The 19,757-nt window shown below is 40.1% G+C and overlaps 2 protein-coding genes across 6 annotated transcripts in view; one reads left to right on the forward strand and one right to left on the reverse strand.

The window, feature by feature from the left end:
* The first annotated feature begins 49 nt into the window (after positions 1-49).
* The window catches only part of CENPK (centromere protein K), a 42,115-nt gene continuing 22,407 nt past the window's right edge, over positions 50-19,757 (forward strand). The window contains exons 1-2 of one of the 3 annotated variants that reach the window (XM_030004492.2): positions 50-76; positions 17,820-17,826. In XM_030004492.2, the coding sequence (XP_029860352.1) occupies positions 17,824-17,826 (3 nt within the window). In that variant the 5' untranslated portion in view covers positions 50-76; positions 17,820-17,823. Of the gene's footprint in view, positions 77-17,674; positions 17,827-17,998; positions 18,200-19,757 lie in introns of those variants that run through there. The other 2 variants (XM_030004493.2, XM_030004494.2) reach the window with 2 other exon arrangements.
* On the reverse strand, positions 958-17,665 carry PPWD1 (peptidylprolyl isomerase domain and WD repeat containing 1). 3 transcript variants are annotated; one of them, XR_003921942.2, is made up of 12 exons: positions 17,492-17,665; positions 15,559-15,661; positions 14,777-14,877; positions 12,799-12,919; positions 9,838-10,285; positions 9,067-9,257; positions 8,387-8,576; positions 6,813-6,994; positions 3,123-3,204; positions 2,375-2,557; positions 1,531-1,692; positions 1,155-1,323 (listed from the first exon to the last, which is right to left on the reverse strand). XR_003921942.2 is itself a non-coding variant. In XM_030004491.2 (11 exons), the coding sequence occupies exons 1-11, from the start codon at positions 17,658-17,660 to the stop codon at positions 1,180-1,182; spliced, it is 1,914 nt and encodes a 637-aa protein (XP_029860351.1). In that variant the 5' UTR covers positions 17,661-17,665; the 3' UTR covers positions 958-1,179. The 3 variants fall into 3 exon arrangements, 2 of the variants coding, with proteins under 2 accessions (XP_029860351.1, XP_040976809.1); XM_030004491.2 differs by lacking the exon at positions 1,531-1,692 and having other exon boundaries at positions 958-1,323; XM_041120875.1 differs by lacking the exons at positions 1,531-1,692; positions 14,777-14,877; positions 15,559-15,661; positions 17,492-17,665 and adding an exon at positions 14,451-14,566 and having other exon boundaries at positions 958-1,323.

The following is a 19,757-nucleotide window of genomic DNA, read 5'->3' on the forward strand; positions in this document are numbered from 1 at the left end:
ACAACCCCCATTCCCCATCCCCCTGCGCTGTTGGGTGGGAGGAGGTAGAGAAATCTGGAGTGCAGCTGAGCCCAGGAAGGAGGCAGGGGTTGGGGGGAAGATGTTTTAAAGATTTGGTTTTACTTCTCGTTATCCTTGTTTTGATTTGATTGGTAGTAAATTATATGGGTTTTGGTTTTTCCCCAAGTTGAGCCTGTCTTTTGCCTGTGACCATAACTGGTGAGTGATCCCTCCCAGTCCTTGACCTCAACCCACAAGCTTTTCTTTGTATTTTCTCCTCCTCAGCCCACTGGGGCTGCGGCAGGGGAGGAGTGAGCAAGTGGCTTTGTGGTGGTTTGTTACTGGCTGGGCTTAAACCACGACACCCCAGATTCACAACAGCTTGAGAAGTTGTCTGAGCTTTCATGGAGGACTGCATCAGAAACACCTGACATAGGCTCAGTTGAGATGATGCCATCATTAATTTAAACTAAGTATTGCAGTAGACACAGTACTGGTTGTAGGACTTTGGGTACAAATGAAGCCAGAAACAGACTCCCTAGGCTAAAATAATGGGAAAGCAAACATTGAAAGAAAAAAAACATTATTGGCAATGCCAAACAAGTTGCACAGGACCTTACACACTGGCATTCCAAGAGTTGATCATTGCTCTTGGACACAGAAGACACATACAGAACCATTTTTCAAAGGACAGAGATAGATTAACATATGTTGTCATAGGAAACAGTATCATAACTTAATCTAACTTTTGATGAACATATTTATGATTGAAGAGCTTACTCAGAGGACCTTTTCCTCTGTCAAACATTTCAGTACTGTGAAAATAATTAGATGTGAAAGGTGAAAATAAACATGGCAGTTAGAAACTATACCCTGATCCTATTTTATAAACGTTATCATGTGGGTTTTTGTCTTCAGTTTTACATAGAGGAGAAACAAGAAAAACAATAGACTTTGTAAGAAACATACAGCTGTTTTTACTTTGAAATACAAAGTTACCAGAAATACAGACTTAGGGCACTTTAAGTACATTAAAAATAGTAGAACTGGTGATGGCTCTGTCCTGGCACTCCTTAATGTCTAGGAATTACCAAAAATGTTTCTGTTCTTTCTAGGTCCCTTTTTGGGTCCCACCATGCCAAGTTTTTTCTGCTTAAGCTGGAACCTTCAACTCCTGGCTTACTTCACAGTGATATTGATGATGCTGATATCCTCATAGGGTTTGTCAGTTTTGGGATTGACTTTTACATTTGAGATTCTCTGAACAACCTCCATTCCTTTAGTCACCCGTCCAAACACGCTGTGCTTGTTATCTAGCCACGGCTGTTTAAGAGCACAGGAGGAGAAAGAAAAACGATATTAATATAGAAAGCAGCATGTAGGTTAGGTACCAAACCAGAAAGAGACTGACCTAGAGTAAGTGAACATGGATACATTTTGTGTGTTCAGACTATGAAACTTAACATCATGTAAATATTAGCATGTAAGTAAATATGAGAGTGCAGCTAATACATATGCATTTAAACTCACCTTTTCAATTGTTTTCTTAAAGTACTAGAGGCCAAGTTCTAGCAATGCAGTAGCATTTCATAGTTAATTTTGACGTGTATTTTCAGTTCACAGAAATGCTGTTTCAGTCTCTCTTTCATGGTATTTTCACAGCTGAATTCTAAGTGCCAGTCCCGAATACTACTGAATTCAAACATACAGTATGCCCAATTAGCAATCTGAATATAGGCACTGATATAACTTAATAAGCCTCAAAATTGTGGTAGATGGGTGCTTTTTAAAAAGACACATGATTTTGAAATAAGTGCTATAAGAATGCAGTTTCTATAAGCATTACGTTTAAGATTTGTTTTGTATCTGTTAGATTCGCATACCAAAATTTCTTTGTTGGCTCCAAAATTGTACACAGATCAAAGGAAATCTTCAAACCTGAATAATGGCTTCTTTGTATAGCTGTAATTGGGCAATATTAAGGAGTCATCCTGGCACCATATCAAAAAACTTCAAATAATCTAAGCAATAGCTAGATTTCCATCAAGTTTAAACCAGTATATTAATATAAAGTACTCTAGTAATACACAATTGCAAACATGTCTGATTTACTAAGAATTTGACATTGCCCTTACTCCAGTTAAAGGCAAAAGGCCTCTTGATCACAACTGACAAAAATAATTTTCTATTTCTTAAAGGATGGCTTCCGTGAAGCCTACACAGTATATGTTGTTGTGTGCAACACTTATTTGCAAAATAACAGGAAAATATTATTTAGATAGTACTACTGTGTTCCTTTTTCCAACAGAAAAAATACATTTTTACTATCTAGTTAGCATCCCAGGCCTTAAACTGAGCTTTTAATATTACTTACAGTTGGCACTACTGTTATAAAAAACTGGGATCCATTGGTATTTGGTCCTGCATTCGCCATGCTGAGTGTATATGGTCTGTCATGTCGTAAAGTTGAATGAAACTCATCTTCAAATTCTCCTCCCCAAATACTTTCACCTCCCATTCCTGTACCAGTTGGGTCACCAGTCTGAATCATGAAACCCTGCACAGAAATTAAATGTTATTACATCATTGCATAGAAAGTGTTTTATGCTAGGTGACTTTTTTTTTCAACTTACTTCAAACCTTTCAACAAAAAGTGTTAAGATGCTTTGGATATGGGACAAAGCATTCAGGGCTTCTTTAAGTCATAACTGAGTACTTGTGAAATAAAACAAGCTTACTCACTGTTCCTGCTAGTGGAGGACAGAAACCTGACTCTCTGTACCTTTTGCAAACACTTAGGCTGTATCAGCTTGATTCTGGTGCAACAGAAATAACAAGCCTTACAAGAAAAGCCTTTTGACATTAAACAAAATCTTAATTCAATCAGGATTGCAGAATTGATCTTTCTCTCAATTTTCAGATTTCTTCCACCTTGCCAGTTGCAGTCACTCCAGTAAGTGATAAAGCTGTTTAGAACCTCAGAGTTTTTCAGACTTTACAGGGAAGTCTGAAGTGATTCCAGAAATCATTTGTGCAAAAGGGAAATAAAAGGCTTAACAGAGAGGACTGACCACAAAGGTACATTATCTAAACCACCAACAACAAAAATTTTTGCAAGTTACCTTGATGATACGGTGAAATATGTGTCCATTGTAATAACCATTTCTGCTGTGCACACAGAAGTTTTCCACTGTTTTGGGGCACCTAAAATCATGTAACAGAAAATACAGGCTACAATAAATATTTAATTGTATGGGGGCAAAGCCATACAGATTTCCACTGAGACTAAGATTCTGTTGTATTGAACACTGTTTCAGCACACTGTAGAAAGGACTTTCATCAAATAAGGAAGAAAACAAATCCCCACCTCTTCAAACCCAGTGCTGGGAGCAAAAAAAACCCAAACAAACATGAGAGGAGTACAAAGTTGCACAATTACACATGAAGGCAGCAGCAGCGTTGATAACTCAGGGATGTTTTAGTTACTGCTGAGCAGTGCTTACACAGAGCCAAGCCCTTTTCTGCTTCTCACACCACCCCACCAGCAAGGAGGCTGGGGGGGCACAAGAAGCTGGGAGGGGACACAGCCGGGACAGCTGACCCCAACTGACCAAAGGGATATTCCAGACCATATGACATCAGGCTCAGCATATAAAGCTGGGGGAAGAAGAAGGAAGGGGGAGGACGTTTGGAGTGACGGTGTTTGTCTTCCCAAGTAACCGTTATGTGTGATGGAGCCCTGCTTTACTGTAGATGGCTGAACACCTGCCTGCCCATGGGAAGCAGTAAGTGAATTCCTTATTTTGCTTTGCCCACGTGCATGGATTTTGCTTTACCTATTAAACTGTCTTTACACAGCCCATGAATCTTCTCACTTTCATTTTTCTGATTCTCTCCCCCATCCCACTACAAAGGGAGAGAGCAAGTGGCTGTTGGGTGCTTAGTTGCTGGCTGGGCTTACACCATGACAGTCAGGAACCACATCTATTTCCTCAAAGCCTAGTTCAAGGCACCACTGATTAGATGTTCCTTCCCCAGCTCTCTACTTACATAGTTTATTTACAAAATCAATTAAGGAGCGTATGCTCCATAAGCAAAAAGTTGTTCACTCTTTTATCTCTATAATTCTATTAAGCTATATATGTAAGGTGTCCAATGTTGCATACAAGAAGTACAATCTAAAAACACAATGTTTTAATATTATAGAACTTGCAGTCAGCAAAGTCAGTTATCCTCCTCTGAAACTACTCACAAACCTTGCTTGGAAGCATGGTAAAGAGGTGGAATATTCCTGTTGATGGAATAAAAAGGCAGAAAAAACCAACCAACCAACCCCTTCACCTTTGTGACTTGATTTTTTTACTTCTGAGTGATTTGCTACCAGAGTGAAAATTCTTTGCAATAGCTCTTCAACTAGTTTTATAAAATGGGTTAGTAACCAGGTGTGAGAGACTGAAAGAGTTAATGTCTCAAACATTGTGGTGGTGCAAGTTCTGCTTAGGAACTAACTCTGCATAGAGGCAAACTGCATAGCAAGGAGCCACAGGTGAAAAGAAGCCGATCAGTGCCGGACAGCAGCAACAGGAGGGGGAGGGCGTGCCAGAGGGTGCACAGCTCCCTATTCTGATAATGCTGTTTTGGGTATGCTGAGCAGAACATCTCACCATGCATGGCAAAAGATCATGTCTGCAGGGAGGGGGAGGTTGCTCCCCAGGCAACCCCCAAGCCAAAGGCTGACAAACTGATCATGACGCCCACCTAATTGGCCTGATGAGTTCAGGTGCCCGCCCAAAGGAGGGGAAAAGATGATAAAAGGACACAAACCGAAGCCCATGTGTGCAAGCCCACTGGAACTGGACCCCTCGGCTGACTAGACCAACACTGGATCCAGGCCCGGTGAAATCTTCCTCTCTTCCTTTTTCTCCTCTTGTCTTGTTCTCCCTTTCTCTTTCCTTTTCCACAATCCCTACACCTCATTCCTTCAGACATAAACCATTGACCAAGTCTGGGACTAGGAGTGCATCCAGCCGCCCCTAGGCTTTTCTCTGAGGAGGAGTCTGGAAAGCAAGGGGGTTTGCTCTGAACCTCCTGACCCAACGGGAGGGATCTCCTTATTCCCTGAACTGATATATATAGTCACTACGGGTTACACAGGTTACTGAGGTAGTTCCATGCCAATTCCTGTTGTGAGAAACCACACCACCTGCTGTTATGCCTCCCAAATTCAGTTTGCTTCCATCATAAATAAAATGTTCAACTGATCATTTGGTGTCATTTCACCTTAATTTAACCCAAGGGAATTCCGAATTCAACACGACTCCCTGGTCTGTCCAGTCCGGGTCATGACACCAGGGTAGATCTACATTGACAGGCTTACGCAGTCAAACACATTTTCCCAGCAAAGAAGAAAAGAGCCAAGTTGAGTCCATAGCTGTAGAGTTACTTTAGCTGTGATAAGGAACATGAGCTTGGGCTTAGTGATACTGCAGATCATCTCGTGAAACAGAGTGCCGATGGCGTAACTAATGGAACAGACAAGATTAGAGTCCCAGTTCCTGCTGAGCGGTACACAGTCATTCACAACTTTATTCCACAAGCACATGGCCAAATATTTAAAGGGCATACAAAGCTACATCCTATACGCTCTTCTTTGAATTTTTAATGATGTTCATCTTAATGAGATTTTAAATTCAAATCTCAGGTGAGAGGAAATACTGGAACAAGAAAGGACAAACCTAACAATAACCAAGCCTGATAATACTGTATTTTATTTAAAATTGCATACAAAACATTGCAGTGAAGCACCTAGCAATACTACGCATGCAAATATAGTGACACATGGGCATGGGAATTAAAAAAAAAAAGTCAGAAATAATGTAGCTTGGCCTGTCAGTCACTGGCAAGGGCTGTAGCATTACTGCAACCTATATGCTAGAATTATGAGTTCCAGAAACTAGGGCGTGATGCAAGGAGACACTGGTGAAGAGAGCAGTAAAAGACTAGCCGCCCTACAGAGCAGAATTGAGGTTGTGTGGCCTTACCTGTGCTTATGAAAAAACATGAATTTGTTTTTGGAGAAGCACGGACTATGCTTAAATGGTTTAAGTTTCAATGTACAGTAGCATAATATATTATATACATTTACTGTTTCATAACAAAATCTTTGCATATATTAGCATCACAAAGGAGATATGGTGACACAATAACTTCAGCAACTGTCATGCATAAAACTCTTTTTCAATTATATGCCTAGTTTTGGATATACACAGCACTAATATTATATGCTGGTATAAATTTTATGTTGCTCTTGAAGGAGCTGCAATAACATAAAATGTAGTACAATGGCCACACTTGGAAGTTGCAAACCACTATTCCTCTGGCTTATACAGACCTACTGCCAAATCTACTGCTGCTTTGTTTTTCAAGACAGAATCAAACAGCACTGCCTTACAATAATATGTAGCTCACACAGAAGAGCATCATGACCTATCCACATCTGTGGTTTAGAGAAAGAACAAAAGTTAAGAAAGGAATATACTCCCTGAACCAATAATTAAATAAAAGCAAAAATCACGAAAAAACCAACAGTGCCCCCAACTGTTATTTAGACCTGGTTTTACCTACTTTATTTGTGTTAGTCAAGAGTCACATTCCTAGCTTGATGTATTAAGAAACTGTCAGGAAACAAGGACAGTAGAAAAAGGGGAAGAAAAGGATTATTCCCAGCTTGAAATGTCAGTCTTGGAGACTGCCACCAAAAAGCACAGAAGGAAGGAAAAACAAAGTTACAGAAAAAACTACTGAATACATACTCAACAGGAAAAAGCTTGATGTGAATATCTCCCATGCTTGTGTGGATGATGGCACTGTCTGAAACTCTTTTGGGACCTTCTGCCTGAGTGGCTGCCATGACCTCTTCTTTAGAAGGTTTCTCATTAAATACATCTCTGTCAGAATCCGCACTCTTGGTATCTTCTGGTTCACGTTTAGTAAACTGAAGAACAAAAGAACAGAAGGTTAACTGTTTGGTTTTCTTTTTCTCCCTTATCTTATACACTGCTCTGCACCCAAGATATCAATGCGATTATTCAACCTGTTAAACAACCACATAGATTTGAAACGTAGGGAGAGAATTCATAGACAGTCTATCCTTGCATTTCAGTGTTGTGCATTACCAGCATTTCCACAGTCACAAATGCTAGTACAACTGCATGCAAATCCAAGTAACTTTTTAAAATCTCTTATCTCTAAACTTCCTCCCCTTTTCAACAGAAAGCCCACAGTAGTTCAGCATCTTTTCTTCAAATGAAGAGAGGAGAATATCAATGTGTTCTGTTATATTCAGACAAAACTGGCAGGTTTCATCACAAAACTTTCAGTTTCACTACAAAGTCAAACTAAAACCTCTTATTCCAATACTTCATTAATATAAAACTATAGAAAAACAGCAAACCTACCTCAGAACAGGCAAAATCTCAGAAGTCTAATTTTTATAGCACTTACAGGAAGACACAGAATAAATATACAAGTACACAAGATCCACTTGACTAGTACACTTACATATCAAATGACAATCACTCATCTTTCTGCATGCATACAGTCGTGTTTTCTCTAACGTTCAGTAATGTTTCCAGATTTCATCTAACTTTTCCTCCTCACTTGTCAAATTGTTCAGAGTAGTATATTCCATTATATACTACACACTAACCACACAAAGCTTTAGAAAGTATACTATCTTGCTCCAATGGAAAACATGATCAAATTCAAGCACAAGTAAAAACACACAGACCAATCTCTATAACCTCTGTGGTGATCACATCCCTGATTAACTACTCCGGAACTGCTTGTCTGTTTCGCTTATTCATTGCATCTCACCTAAAATCTAAATTGTGAACAGGAAGATGACTCCTGTCTTAGTTAGTTGCCCATAAATGTACTTGGTGCTGCTGAGTCCTGATGCTGCTCTGAATTTAATAATGTTTTATTACATATTTTATACAGTTAATTACTGGTTCTTTATCAGTATAAGATCTGGTTAGGCTTTTTACATGTTCTTATTTAAGTTTTTTTTTTCAGCTAGAACAAAAGCATATACCCTTCTCAGAGAACTATAATTTAGACAGCCAAAACCATCCAAGTTTATTTAACTGCTTGAGCAAAAATAAAAAAAATTGAAGACTACAAAGCCATTCCTAGTCAATGTATAGCTAGTTCAAGCTAAAAATTCTATAATATACTTGCAACACAAAGGGACTCCTCTGGAAAAGTTGTGTTCGCAAATACTCAAGACAAAAAGCACTGGAAAGGTGCAAGAAGAAAAATAAAAAATAATGCAGAGAAAACATCAATACAACACTGAAGTTATTTAAACAGAAACCACACACACCATGTAAAACCTATTTTTTTTAAAAGCTGTGCAGATTACTGTCGGATCCGCCTGGATATTCTGGAGAACAGGATTTTCAGATGCCTTCATCTCTATAGTGATTGCAGCACGATGTTTCTTTGCTACTCCTTGGAACAAAGCTAGTTGCATCACTCTGATGTTCTCTTGTTTTCCCAAGATACGAATACACCTGAAGTACAAGATGTAAAAAGGTGTAACTACTGTTAGCTGCTCACAGTCAGAGAATGTCTCCTTTCTGACTGCAAGACTCAAACCAAAACCCCAAAACTCCCTCAAAATAATTTACTAATTGTTTTTATGATGCTTCTCTATTCAAACTTGCTACATAATTTACTAGTCAGCTTCCTTATGCAATAAAATCCCAACTGCAAGATCCACATTTACTTTGTGTTATCACATCCAGTTAGACAGAGATGAACTGATTACACACTTTTAATACAAATATGCTTGCCATATTTTCTCCTCATTTTCCTAAACTTTGAACTGCAACAACTCATTATTAAGCATGGAAGTATCTAATGTAAGGCTCCCAAATAACAACAACAACAAAAGGTTAGACACCCCCACAGTCATATCAAGTTTTAAATACACTGTAAATTTGACTGACTACAGATTTTGAAACAAACATGTTTATCTCAACGTGTGTTGCTGGAACCTACCTGTTAGTCTCTACATTTATGACCTTAATGCCCAACATTGTTCCATAGAGAACGAAGTGTCCAGTTTCATCAAAAATTATATTAATTAATCTTACTGCATCCACTTTCTCCAGCTCACGCTCAACTGCCATACGTCGACCAAACTCCATGTCTGGTAGTTGCTGTCTCATCTGCTGAAGTTCAGTAAACATCTACAGAAAAAAGAAAAAAAAAAATCTATTATATGGAAATATTTTAAACTTTTGATCCAGCAAAACACTGATCCACATGCTTAGAAAATACAGAACTCAAGTGAGACTACTCCACTCAAACTTAACTAAGGAATTAAAACAAATACAAGTAACACTCTCCTTATTTTAATGACCCAATAGGCACGTTGTAGTACTAGGCTTAAGCAAAGAAAGGGAAGTGTGTAGCTGTCTAACTAAGTTCTTAGAAGATGACAAATTTAATTCATTATTTTGATGTTATTTCAAATGGGCGTTTTCCATAATTGCTTTCTAGTAAAAAGAAATCTAGCAGTATGAAAACACAGATGAAGATCAACAACTCAGTTTCACTGCATAACTAACATAAATGAGTCAGAATTAATTCTGGAGTAAAGCAATACAAGAGGTAAGGAAGAGAACACTGAAAACCTTTTCTGCAAGAAAAATATAGCAATGAAGCTCAGCTTTAGAAACAGATGATAACTTAAGTACATGTGCTGGTAAATATATTCAAGTAAGTAGAGAAAAAGCCTCAAAAAAAGAGAAGCAAGACCAAACTTACACTCAGAGATTCATCAAAGACTCTCATGAGCTTCCCCGTCAGAAAACGGAAAATTCTAACTTTTCTGTCAGACCCAAGAGTGGCCATTTTCTTGCCATCAGGTGAAAAACTTATACTGGATGGGTAAGCCTTGCATTTAGCAAATTCATATAGATCAGTATCTGTTTTATACTCCCAGTTCACGTTCTTGGGAAATTTATATTCATGAGGAGTACCAGTCCAGTACTCAATCATTCCAGATTTGTCAGAAGACACTACTACTTTGTAGACAGCGTTCAACCGTATCTGAGTAAGAGAGGATGTATGGAGTTTATCAAAAACATGAAGTGGCTGGTTATTTCCTCGTCCATCATATATGAATATTTTTCCTGTGCTCTTCTCAGATGTTGCAACAGAAGATATGGCATCTCCAGGGCAATATACCCATTCACATTGGCCAGGGTAGTAGCTGCAACAAAGAGTAGAAGGAGAAAAGAAAAAAAGAAATAAGGACTGGTGTTACTTAGATAAGAATTGAGTTATGCTATAAACTTGAAATCAAGTATCAGAAGCCAATTTTGAACTTTATTTACTAGTCTTGCTAATATCTGTCTTGCTAAAATTCAACAGTGTTATAACCAAGCTTTTCCAAGCAACACAATTTAGTGGATGGCTCAGCCAATTTCTATTGCTCCCATATTGTTTTATAAAGACGCTGTGATAGAAAGCAAAGGTAGAAGATGGGTATAAAAGAAGAGTAAGGAAGGAAACGCAGCTCAATAGTACCAGTGGCATTAATGATTACTACTCAACAGCATTTCTCTTCCTTCTGTTAAGTGATTAATGCTTCAGTGGAAATGAAGACAACTGCACCTTTGCCATATACTTACAGAAAAGTTCAACCAAGTCTTGCAAAAAAAAAGCCAAACAAACAACAACCCCCCCCAAAGCGATGTAAGTAAAATTAAGACAATCACCATATATTCAATAAGCGTTCTGAATGCATTTAAGAAGGAACCCATTTGCTACTACCAAAAACATACTCTACAAATAAAACAAGCCAGAGATATGGTCAATAATATACATCTATTTTTAAAAAAAGACTGTAACCAAAGACTTTAAGAACCAGAATTCAGAAACTAAATGACAGACCACAAGGAAATGATACAGTCTCCATACAAAACTCATATTTAGTATCCTTTCACAAATCAAACTAACAGATACTGAAGGACTGACAAATGACAGACACTAATAATTTGGATTTTCAATGCCTGTCTGGTAGATTTTCATAAAGAGAAACATAATCAGAAGTTTGTCTCAGGTTCACTAGAAAAAAAAGGATCAAAACAAACATAAATAAATAAATAAATATGATGTCCTATTGATCTATGAATCATTATCCAAAGTTTCTGCAGAAATAGCTGCCCTTCTCCAGATCACTGATGAAAGCATAAAGCATGGGGATTTGCAGATAGCCACACTATATAGATTAGGTAGAACTGAAAGGATCTGAAAAATCTGGGACAAAGTTAAGCAACCTTGCAATACACCAGCATATACCTATCAAAGCAGGCAACACAAGATAATGTGAGCTGAAAAGACCACACAGAAATTATGATTCTACATTAACTATTGCAAGCCTGAGCAAACAGCCATGAAAAAATTCTCAGGCACGTCAACAGAAACTATCTGCTCAACAAACAGTAATGCAGAAGATAGAGCAACAAACAACAAGTTTTAAAAGGCTATTCAGGATGCTGTTTATATTACAGCTGTATACCGTTCTCTTCTTCATTAAAGAGTTCACTTCAGGTAAAACCCAATTATCGCTGAAAAAAAAATATATGGGGAAAGGGGGGTCTTGATTACTGAGGTTGAAAAAAAAAATCTATTTAAAGATAAATCAGGGAACATACTATAGGAAAATGTTATAGGTAGCATTCTCAGGGTATCCCTGAAGCAAAATAGATTTAAACTCTATCTCAGTTTTCCCTGAATTCTCAAACAGAAAAAAAGCACCTTCTATTGTGACATCAAATTAAGTTTTTCTTAATATTAAATTCATTTTTTTTTTCATCCTATAATTTTACCAAGTTTACCAATACAGGGCTGCTAAGCAGAAAAGACCAGCAAAAACAAAAGACTAAGGCTAACTGGAATTTTTCCACAGCAGACAGCCAAGAGAGAATCAATTCCTATAGACTAAGTACATTATCTGGAGGATGATACTAAAACTACAATCAACAAAGCAGATAACATAACCTTTTATATAGGCATTCTGAAAAGCCTTTTTTTTTTTTTTTGTAGTTTATAAAGGCTTATGTAGTTTATAAAAGGCTTATGGAAACATCAGTATTTCTACCATTCTTGGTACAGCATTCAATAATCCTCCAACCCTCCAAATTTACCCTTGTAACAGTGTGGGGCTTGTTTTCCTCTGGTATTGTTATAATTCCAATAATATCCATTCCTATTTCTCCCAGATTCTTTAGCTACGTACTGTATAACTACAGAAATCCTACAACAGCAAGACTAAGGAAAACAACAACATTCTTTCTAACAGAAGGAGGAAATTTCTATCCCTATGACAATAAATAAGACAATATATACAGGCCAAATTCCTTCTCTACTGGAACTACCAGTTGGCTATAATTTTTAAATTCAGTGCTAAACAACAGAAAAAAAATTACAGCTAACTAAGTATTCTGAGAAACATCACATCTTTGTGCATAGTATTTGACACTGAGGAAAGGCACAGACCTACACCACTCATGTACTGTGCATACAGAGTCATAAGTTCTTCTATTCAGTCAGGCAGTCTCCAGCCACTGGATGCATTTTGGATAATGCAACTTACTCAGCTTCATCTGATTGGGGGGGAAAAAAAAAAACCTCAAAAAAACCAAATTATTGACTTACCTCTTAGCAAAATAACCCCATTTATAATCCCAAACAAACATTTTCAGGAACTAAGTAACTTACCCAAGTTTCAGCATGTTGATCATATCAAAGTTGACTACATCAAACACCTTCATTGCTTTGTCATCTCCAACTGAACAGAATAACGCTCCCTCCGAACTAACAGCAATACTCTCAATAACACCTATTTAAAAAGTTAACATGCTATCAAGACACAAGAAAGGGACATCTTTCTTTTCAATATTCCACAGGAAAAAACCTACAGAGGTTTAAGCCTGTTTCTCAGCTGCTTCTCCACCTTTTTGACATAAACTACCTGACTAATAAAAAAAAAACACAAACAAAAATAATCCTCACAAAACAACACTTTCTGTCTTATCAGACAAAACAGATGTTAGCATCATGTACATGACAATGAACTCTTTACCATATACATAAATGAAAGATTATAATTGCAATTCTTTTCATTTAAAGTGTTCATTTAAAAAAACCCGAGAACAACATTATGATATGGTAAAAAATTATGTGCTCTTCACCTTGCATCTCTCAAAACAGAAAAAGAAGCAGAACTCTATAGTCTATTACAGTCCTGCTATTAACACACATAATACTCAAAACTACTCTGCAGTTGAGCCTTCCATAAGTTTTTCACAATACTTATTTTTTCTTGGTAGGCTTTGTTCTCACATTTTGTTCCTGTATATAATGAGAAGCTAAAGAACCCACCATAACATTTTTTTCTAACTCTAAAAAGAAACAGTACTTTTACTATGTATTATTACATATTTTTCTTATTGTAACATGTATTTACATCTCAAAGTGCTTTTTTCCATCAGGCATATCATCACTTCTAATAGCAATGAGAACCTTGTTTTCTGTGCAGCTTTAAAGTTTAGCATAGTATAGAAGGCTGTGTGTATTTATTAACTCAGAAAATTGGGTTAAAATTATTAATTCTTAATTGCAATTCAGCTGATAATCATGACAATGATGTAGAATTTACTCTACAGCTGCAATAATTCTAGATGAAAATAACCATTTTTTTTTCCATCCTGCAGGGAGAAAAAAGAAAAAGATAAGGTGTTGTGGTTTAATCCCAGTCAGTAACTAAACACCACGCAGCCGCTCACCCACTCCACCGCACCCAGTGGGACTGGGGAAAGAATCGGGAAAAAGACAAGTAAAACTCGTGGATTGAGATAAGAACAGTTTAATAGAACAGAAAGGAAGAAACCAATAATGGTAATAATAAAAATAATAAAATGACAATACTACTAATAAAAAGACTGGAATATACAAACAAATGATGCCCAGTGCAATTGCTCACCACTCGCCAACTGATGCCCAGTTAGTTCCCAAGCTGTGATCCCCCCCAGCTTATACACTGGACACGATATCACGTGGTATGGAATACCCCTTTGGCCAGTTTGGGTCAGCTGCCCTGGCTGTGTCCCCTCCCAACTTCTCTTGCACCCCCAGTCTTCTGCTGGCTGGGCATGAGAAGCTGAAAAATCCTTGACTTAGAATAAACACTACTTGGCAACAACTGAAAACATCAGTGTGTTACCAACATTCTTATACTGAACGCAAAACACAACACCATACCAGCTACTAGAAAGAAAATTAACTCTATCCCAGCTGAAACCAGGACATAAGTGATGAAGGTAACCTTACTTTAAGTAAAATCTTTTTAAATTTCTGTGGATTTTATGTACCTTGTTCACTTATTTTTAAATAGACAGTTTCTTCATGTCCTAGATGTTCTCCCCACAGGCAGGGCACAAGGCAATGCAAAGGATGCAGGGGATCTGTGCAGGAGGAGTCCTACATTTTATTCTCACCCTATCCCTCCTGCAGTTTGGGAGCAAAACGCAACAGGACAGGGGAATGAAGGAAGATAGGTAGATATCATTTAATTCCTGACGGCAGTGAATGAATCCCAGAACCCCTCTCCTCTTTATTTGCACTCCCTCTTCAAACAACTACGAGCAAAGGGGAGGAAAAAGCGACGTTCTTTAGAGAAGAAAAAGCAACTTCTTACCTAGGTGACTCCGAAAGTGTTTAACAAACTCAATCCCTTCTTCTATTTTTTTCCAGAATTTTACATGTCCATCATGACTGGCTGTTATAATAAAATCTGTCCTACAATTACAAAAGAAAAATAACAGGAAAAAAAAAAAAGATACACACATTATGCACTTTCACAGCAGGAAGTAATTTCCACTATAATTAACACTGTGTAGAGAATGAATTTTAAACATATATTGTGGGAGCAGCTTGGAACACCTGGCATTTCTTTCCAAGAGTGAACCGTTAGGATTTGTTGTGCTGCGTGTTTGCCAAGCCTTTCAAGAACTAGTTTTACAAGATCAGGTCGGAGGATGGCCCAGTGTATGCCTAGGAAGATGTGGCTGAAGACAGTCACGAGTATGTGTATGGAATGTTCTTATCTTTAACTGTTCTGAGGACAGGCAAACATCCCAGCTGAGCCAGACATGCACTCCTGTGTTAGTAGTATTGGCTGTATGCCATTAGCTCTTTCTAGATCTTTGTTGAAACATATATAAGTTTGATCCTTTAGTGAAATAAACAGAATCTTGTACAGATAGCTTGAGCGCTTAATTCAGTCGCTGCATATATTGCACATTGCAATAAGGATTTTAAGATCCTCTTTTAGTCTATTTAAACAATTTTTATCTCACTTCTTTCCTTTGCACTTAGTTTTCTGGACACAGTAACTTTCCATTATTAAACTTTTACATATACATATACAAAAATACATCTCTGACAATGAGATACAGTAGAAAAAAAAAAGACACTTACTTAGTACATGCTACATGTGTAATGACATCTCTGTGCATGTAACTGCGTTCATACATTGAAGCACACGGTAGATTTTCAAGGTAGACGTGTTCAAATTCAAGAACTAAACAGAATAAAAAGAAAAATCAGGAACTTTTTTTTTTTCTCTCATAAAGGTACATCTAGCTTCTGTTCTCCCTTACTTATGCTTGAATAGTTTACTCCCATTTTGGTCAAGACTACGCTAGGATTTTGTGCAAACCTAATAAAGGAGGTTTCCAGTGTGGCTTTGTACTCAGAGATTCTCGGCAGACTAAAACCACCCAAACTCTGCCTTAACCCATAAAGACGCCCCCTTTTAAAGCAACTATTACCATGGCTGTCTGACTGTATACAAAAAAATTCAACACAACACTTTTTAAAGTTACTGCCAGAAACCAGAAGATCATCCACACCTCACTTTCTTCCAAAACCAGACACATCCCTATTGCTGTTAAGAGATTCAAGGTCCCATGCAGGTACCGCGGCTTAAATTCTCAGTGCTAGTGTTGCCGAAATCCGGAATAAAACTCCTTAACAGCAATGAGAAGTTAAGAAGCAGGCACTCCTTTATTGCAGCGCTGGGCACATGGGGGATCGTTCCACCGGATCGTTCCACCTATCGTGTGCCCCTGTCTGGTTTAACTATGCAGGTTAAATACACACCTGTTATACATATTCACTAGATTTCCGAGAAATGTTATACATAATCATTAGTTTTCCGAGAAACTATTAACATATGTAAATGTCCTTTACGCAAGCGCGTTAGAGGTCTCTGGTGGTCTTCAGAAGCCCTCTGGTGGTCTTCCATAGTCTTCCTCACTTGTCCGCTTCTTGACCTCTTCTTAGGTGATTCTGCGCAGTGCGATTCTTACCATCATATATTAGATTACACAAAAGTACATTCTATGTTAATTCCTTTTCTATGATTGGTCTTTTAATCATACCACCTTATTAATATTCTTATGTTAAAACAATCATTGGTCGATCTCACATAATCCATTAACCAGAACTTTGATCAAAGTAGGGTTTCTAAGCAACAGAACTAAGGTCCATACGATTTCTTAAAACAAACCACTATAATTAACCGATCTGTGTTAGAATTCTATGGTTAACTGACTGTCAACAATACTTGTATTCTTATGATTATGTTTAGCACAGTTTGTAATGTTCCTAAGCCTCTATAACTACGTTGCAAACTTCACACTCCTATCTCATGATTATGTTTTAATCAAATCTTTATCAAAGTATTTGCTACGCTAGCACCTACCCAGTTTGTTGTTTAACTGGCCCACCTAAAATAATCTGATTTTCTACTTTCGCCTCCAACTTCTATGTCCTAACCGTTAACACCCGCGCGGTGCCATTTGTCACCGAACCGCATCTGTCGAACGCCGTCAAACTCAAGTTTACGTTACGACGACACGCAGAGAGCTGCGAGTTGCCGGACGCGTACAGGCCGTGTGTCAAAGCACGGCCCGCAGGCTGCTCCTGCTCCCGCGGCACGGGGCAGTGATGCCGGCGCAGAGACCCCGCCGCCGCGGGCGGCACGGCTCCAGCCGTGCGGGCGCCGCAAAGCGGGGCCTCCCGGTCGGCCTCCTCCGGGAGAAGGAGCAGAAGAAACACGGCGTGTCCGGCCCTACGCCTCTGCACCCGGGGGCGGGGGGTCCCTCCACAGCCTGGTCGGTTTACGTACGAGACGCCGCTTCAGGCAACGGGCTTCCGCCCGCCGGCCCCGGCCCCGGCCCCGGCCGCGGGGGAACCGCCCGAGGGCGGCCGCGCTCCCAGGGGGGCCTGCGGCCCGGAGGCGATCCCACCGCTTCGGAGCCGGCCCGGGGCAGCGCCACGGACGCCTCCCGCGCCGCTCCCCAGAGAAGGGGCCGGCGGGCGAAGGCTCCGCCGCTCCCCCCGTTACCTCTCCTCTTCTTCGCCTGGGCGGCCTCCCCCGGCAGCGGCCCGACCCAGCGCTCCTCCTCATCCTCCTCGTCTGCCGCCGCCGCCTCCTCCTTCTCCTCACGGCCGCCCGCCGTCTCCAGCTGCTTTCGCTTACGCTCCGAGTCGGACGACGCCATGCTGCCCAACATCACTTCCCAACGACGCGTCCCACCCGCGCTACGTCCCATTGCCGGGCGTATGACGTTTAAACGTGACGTCACGGGGCGCAGCTAGTCAGCGTTGAGCGCGCGCAGTGGAAGACGCGGGCAGAGCAGAGCAAAACGGAGCGGAGCAGAGCCGAACCGAACCGCCATGGTAAGGGGCGGCCGCCCGCCTGTCCTGAGCGCCGCTGCTGGCCCGAGGCGGGGGCTCCCTCGTTTTGGCGACTGAGCGGAGCGGCTCCCTGGCCGTGGAGCCGGGGCGGCCGTTAGGGTGGCGAGGCCGGCGGCCGTTAGGGCGGCGGGGCCGACGGGAAGGGAGCGGGCTGGCCCCTGCCGCCCTGCCCGCCCGCTCGCTGCCGCCTGGGGAAAGGCCGCGGTCAGCCCTGGCCTGCGAGGAGTAACCTCCTTCCTCGTGTTCTCCTGGCGCTGGCGTAGTACTGGGGCTTATGTCGGGGAGAGGGGGAGATGCCTGTCTAACCTCTGTGTGATGTTATTTCGATCCTGCTTTTGTTCTTCTCCTTCCCACGGTGAACTCCTGGTTTTCTTTTTTTGGGGGGTTGGGGTTTTTTTTCCCCCTATCAGTTTTCCCAGGGCTGCTGTTACTTTCCTTTCTCATCTCTGAATTTCTTCCAGTAGTTGGTCGTTTTGTTTTTGTTGACATGAAACATTTCCCATAAAGCTTCCCTGATCTCTTGGCTGGCAGAGTGTATACAATGCATGCTTGTCCTTGCATGTATTTTTTTACCTAATTATGTGGTTGTAAAATGCGGTAAGAAGGATTAACTTGTTGGTACTGGAATGCATTAATATTAGTGACATGCAAAAAAAAGTCTTCAGTTTTCAGGTATGGTGTGCAAATAGAAACCTAATTTTACCATTCAGAAATAGGCAAAACTTCGATCCACAAGGAAAAACATTTGAACATGATACTTCAATGTATATACTTTGTAAGGTAATTAACAGCATAGTACTGGGGAGACCGAGTCAGTTTGGCTTGCACTACAGAGACTTGTAGTATATTCTCATAATGTGTACGTTTTGAAACTTTGTGTGAAATCAATCATGGGGAATTTTGAGGGTCAACAACAATAACATCATTGTAACAATTTAAACATTTGGGGAGGGGGAGTTGGCTATGTACTCAGATTTATTTCATATAATGTTTTCATGTTGATGAATTGTATTATTGGGGGGGGCACAGGGGGACAGGACTTTTTACTCTACCCCTAGACACCTTTCAAATTTCCAAAGGTTGTACCTCCTTTTTCTGCCCCTCCGCCCCCCTTTTATTTTTTTCATTCAGGCCCTCTTAACTCTGTTGTTGAGTCTTTTGGGCATGATGAAAATTCTGTTGAGAGGCTTTTTTATTTGTCTCTGTCCCGATCCAATGTCGGGGAAGGTTTCGATATGATCCCAAGAGTGAGATTAAGACACAAACGAGGTCAAATGCCGTATAGTCAAAAAAGTTTTTATTATCAAAAGTATCAAAAGTGGAAAATGGTAGCGATAGGATAGAATGGAAGAAAAGGTAGAAATTAAGCAAGCAGTCGGGATAGAGTTGCAAGGATAGTCACCACCATGGATCCAGCGGACTCCCGTTGGTCCTCAGGCAAGCAGTCGGTGGTGGGAGTTGCAAGGATGGTCACCAGCACGGATCCAGCGGCGTCCCGTCGGTCCTTAATCTTCAATTCTTTGGTGAGGAAGAAAAGGCCCTCTCACCACTTGTTTCTAGGGGTTCTTTATAGGGCATATTTCGATGATGTCATGCGCTGCAGGTTTCATTTATCACACAACCTTCGCGTGATCGATACCAGAAACCAATATCTTATCAGCTCCAGGCCAGTTTCCTCCCCTGGATGCCTCAATGGCCTGGTAATCGTCCTTATGGACAGAGGAGTGTCCCGCTTAAACCGGCCATCTTGGAGACAAAGGGCTCAAGATGAGCAGTTCACAGTTCCTTGATGACAGCCCAGTCCCTCATACCTAACAATCTTTGAGGCTAATGGTTCGAGATAACAATTCAGCCTCTTACAGTCTCCCTGACAGTTTTTGTCTGAGTAAAAAAAGTACATTGCATCTCAAGAC

This window comes from Aquila chrysaetos, chromosome Z (genome assembly GCF_900496995.4).
Source record: "Aquila chrysaetos chrysaetos chromosome Z, bAquChr1.4, whole genome shotgun sequence".
Lineage (NCBI taxonomy): Eukaryota > Metazoa > Chordata > Aves > Accipitriformes > Accipitridae > Aquila > Aquila chrysaetos.

What these genes read in the sequence shown, in the direction of transcription:
- PPWD1 (XM_030004491.2), bottom strand. Translation starts at nt 17,660, where the DNA reads ATGTTGGGCAGCATGGCGTCGTCCGACTCGGAGCGTAAGCGAAAGCAG. An exon ending in ATAAATGTAGAGACTAACAG is followed by an intron (nt 8,577 to 9,066) that starts GTAGGTTCCAGC and finishes CTTGTACTTCAG; the next exon opens with GTGTATTCGTATCTTGGGAA. An exon ending in TATTTCACCGTATCATCAAG is followed by an intron (nt 2,558 to 3,122) that starts GTAACTTGCAAA and finishes ATTTCTGTGCAG; the next exon opens with GGTTTCATGATTCAGACTGG.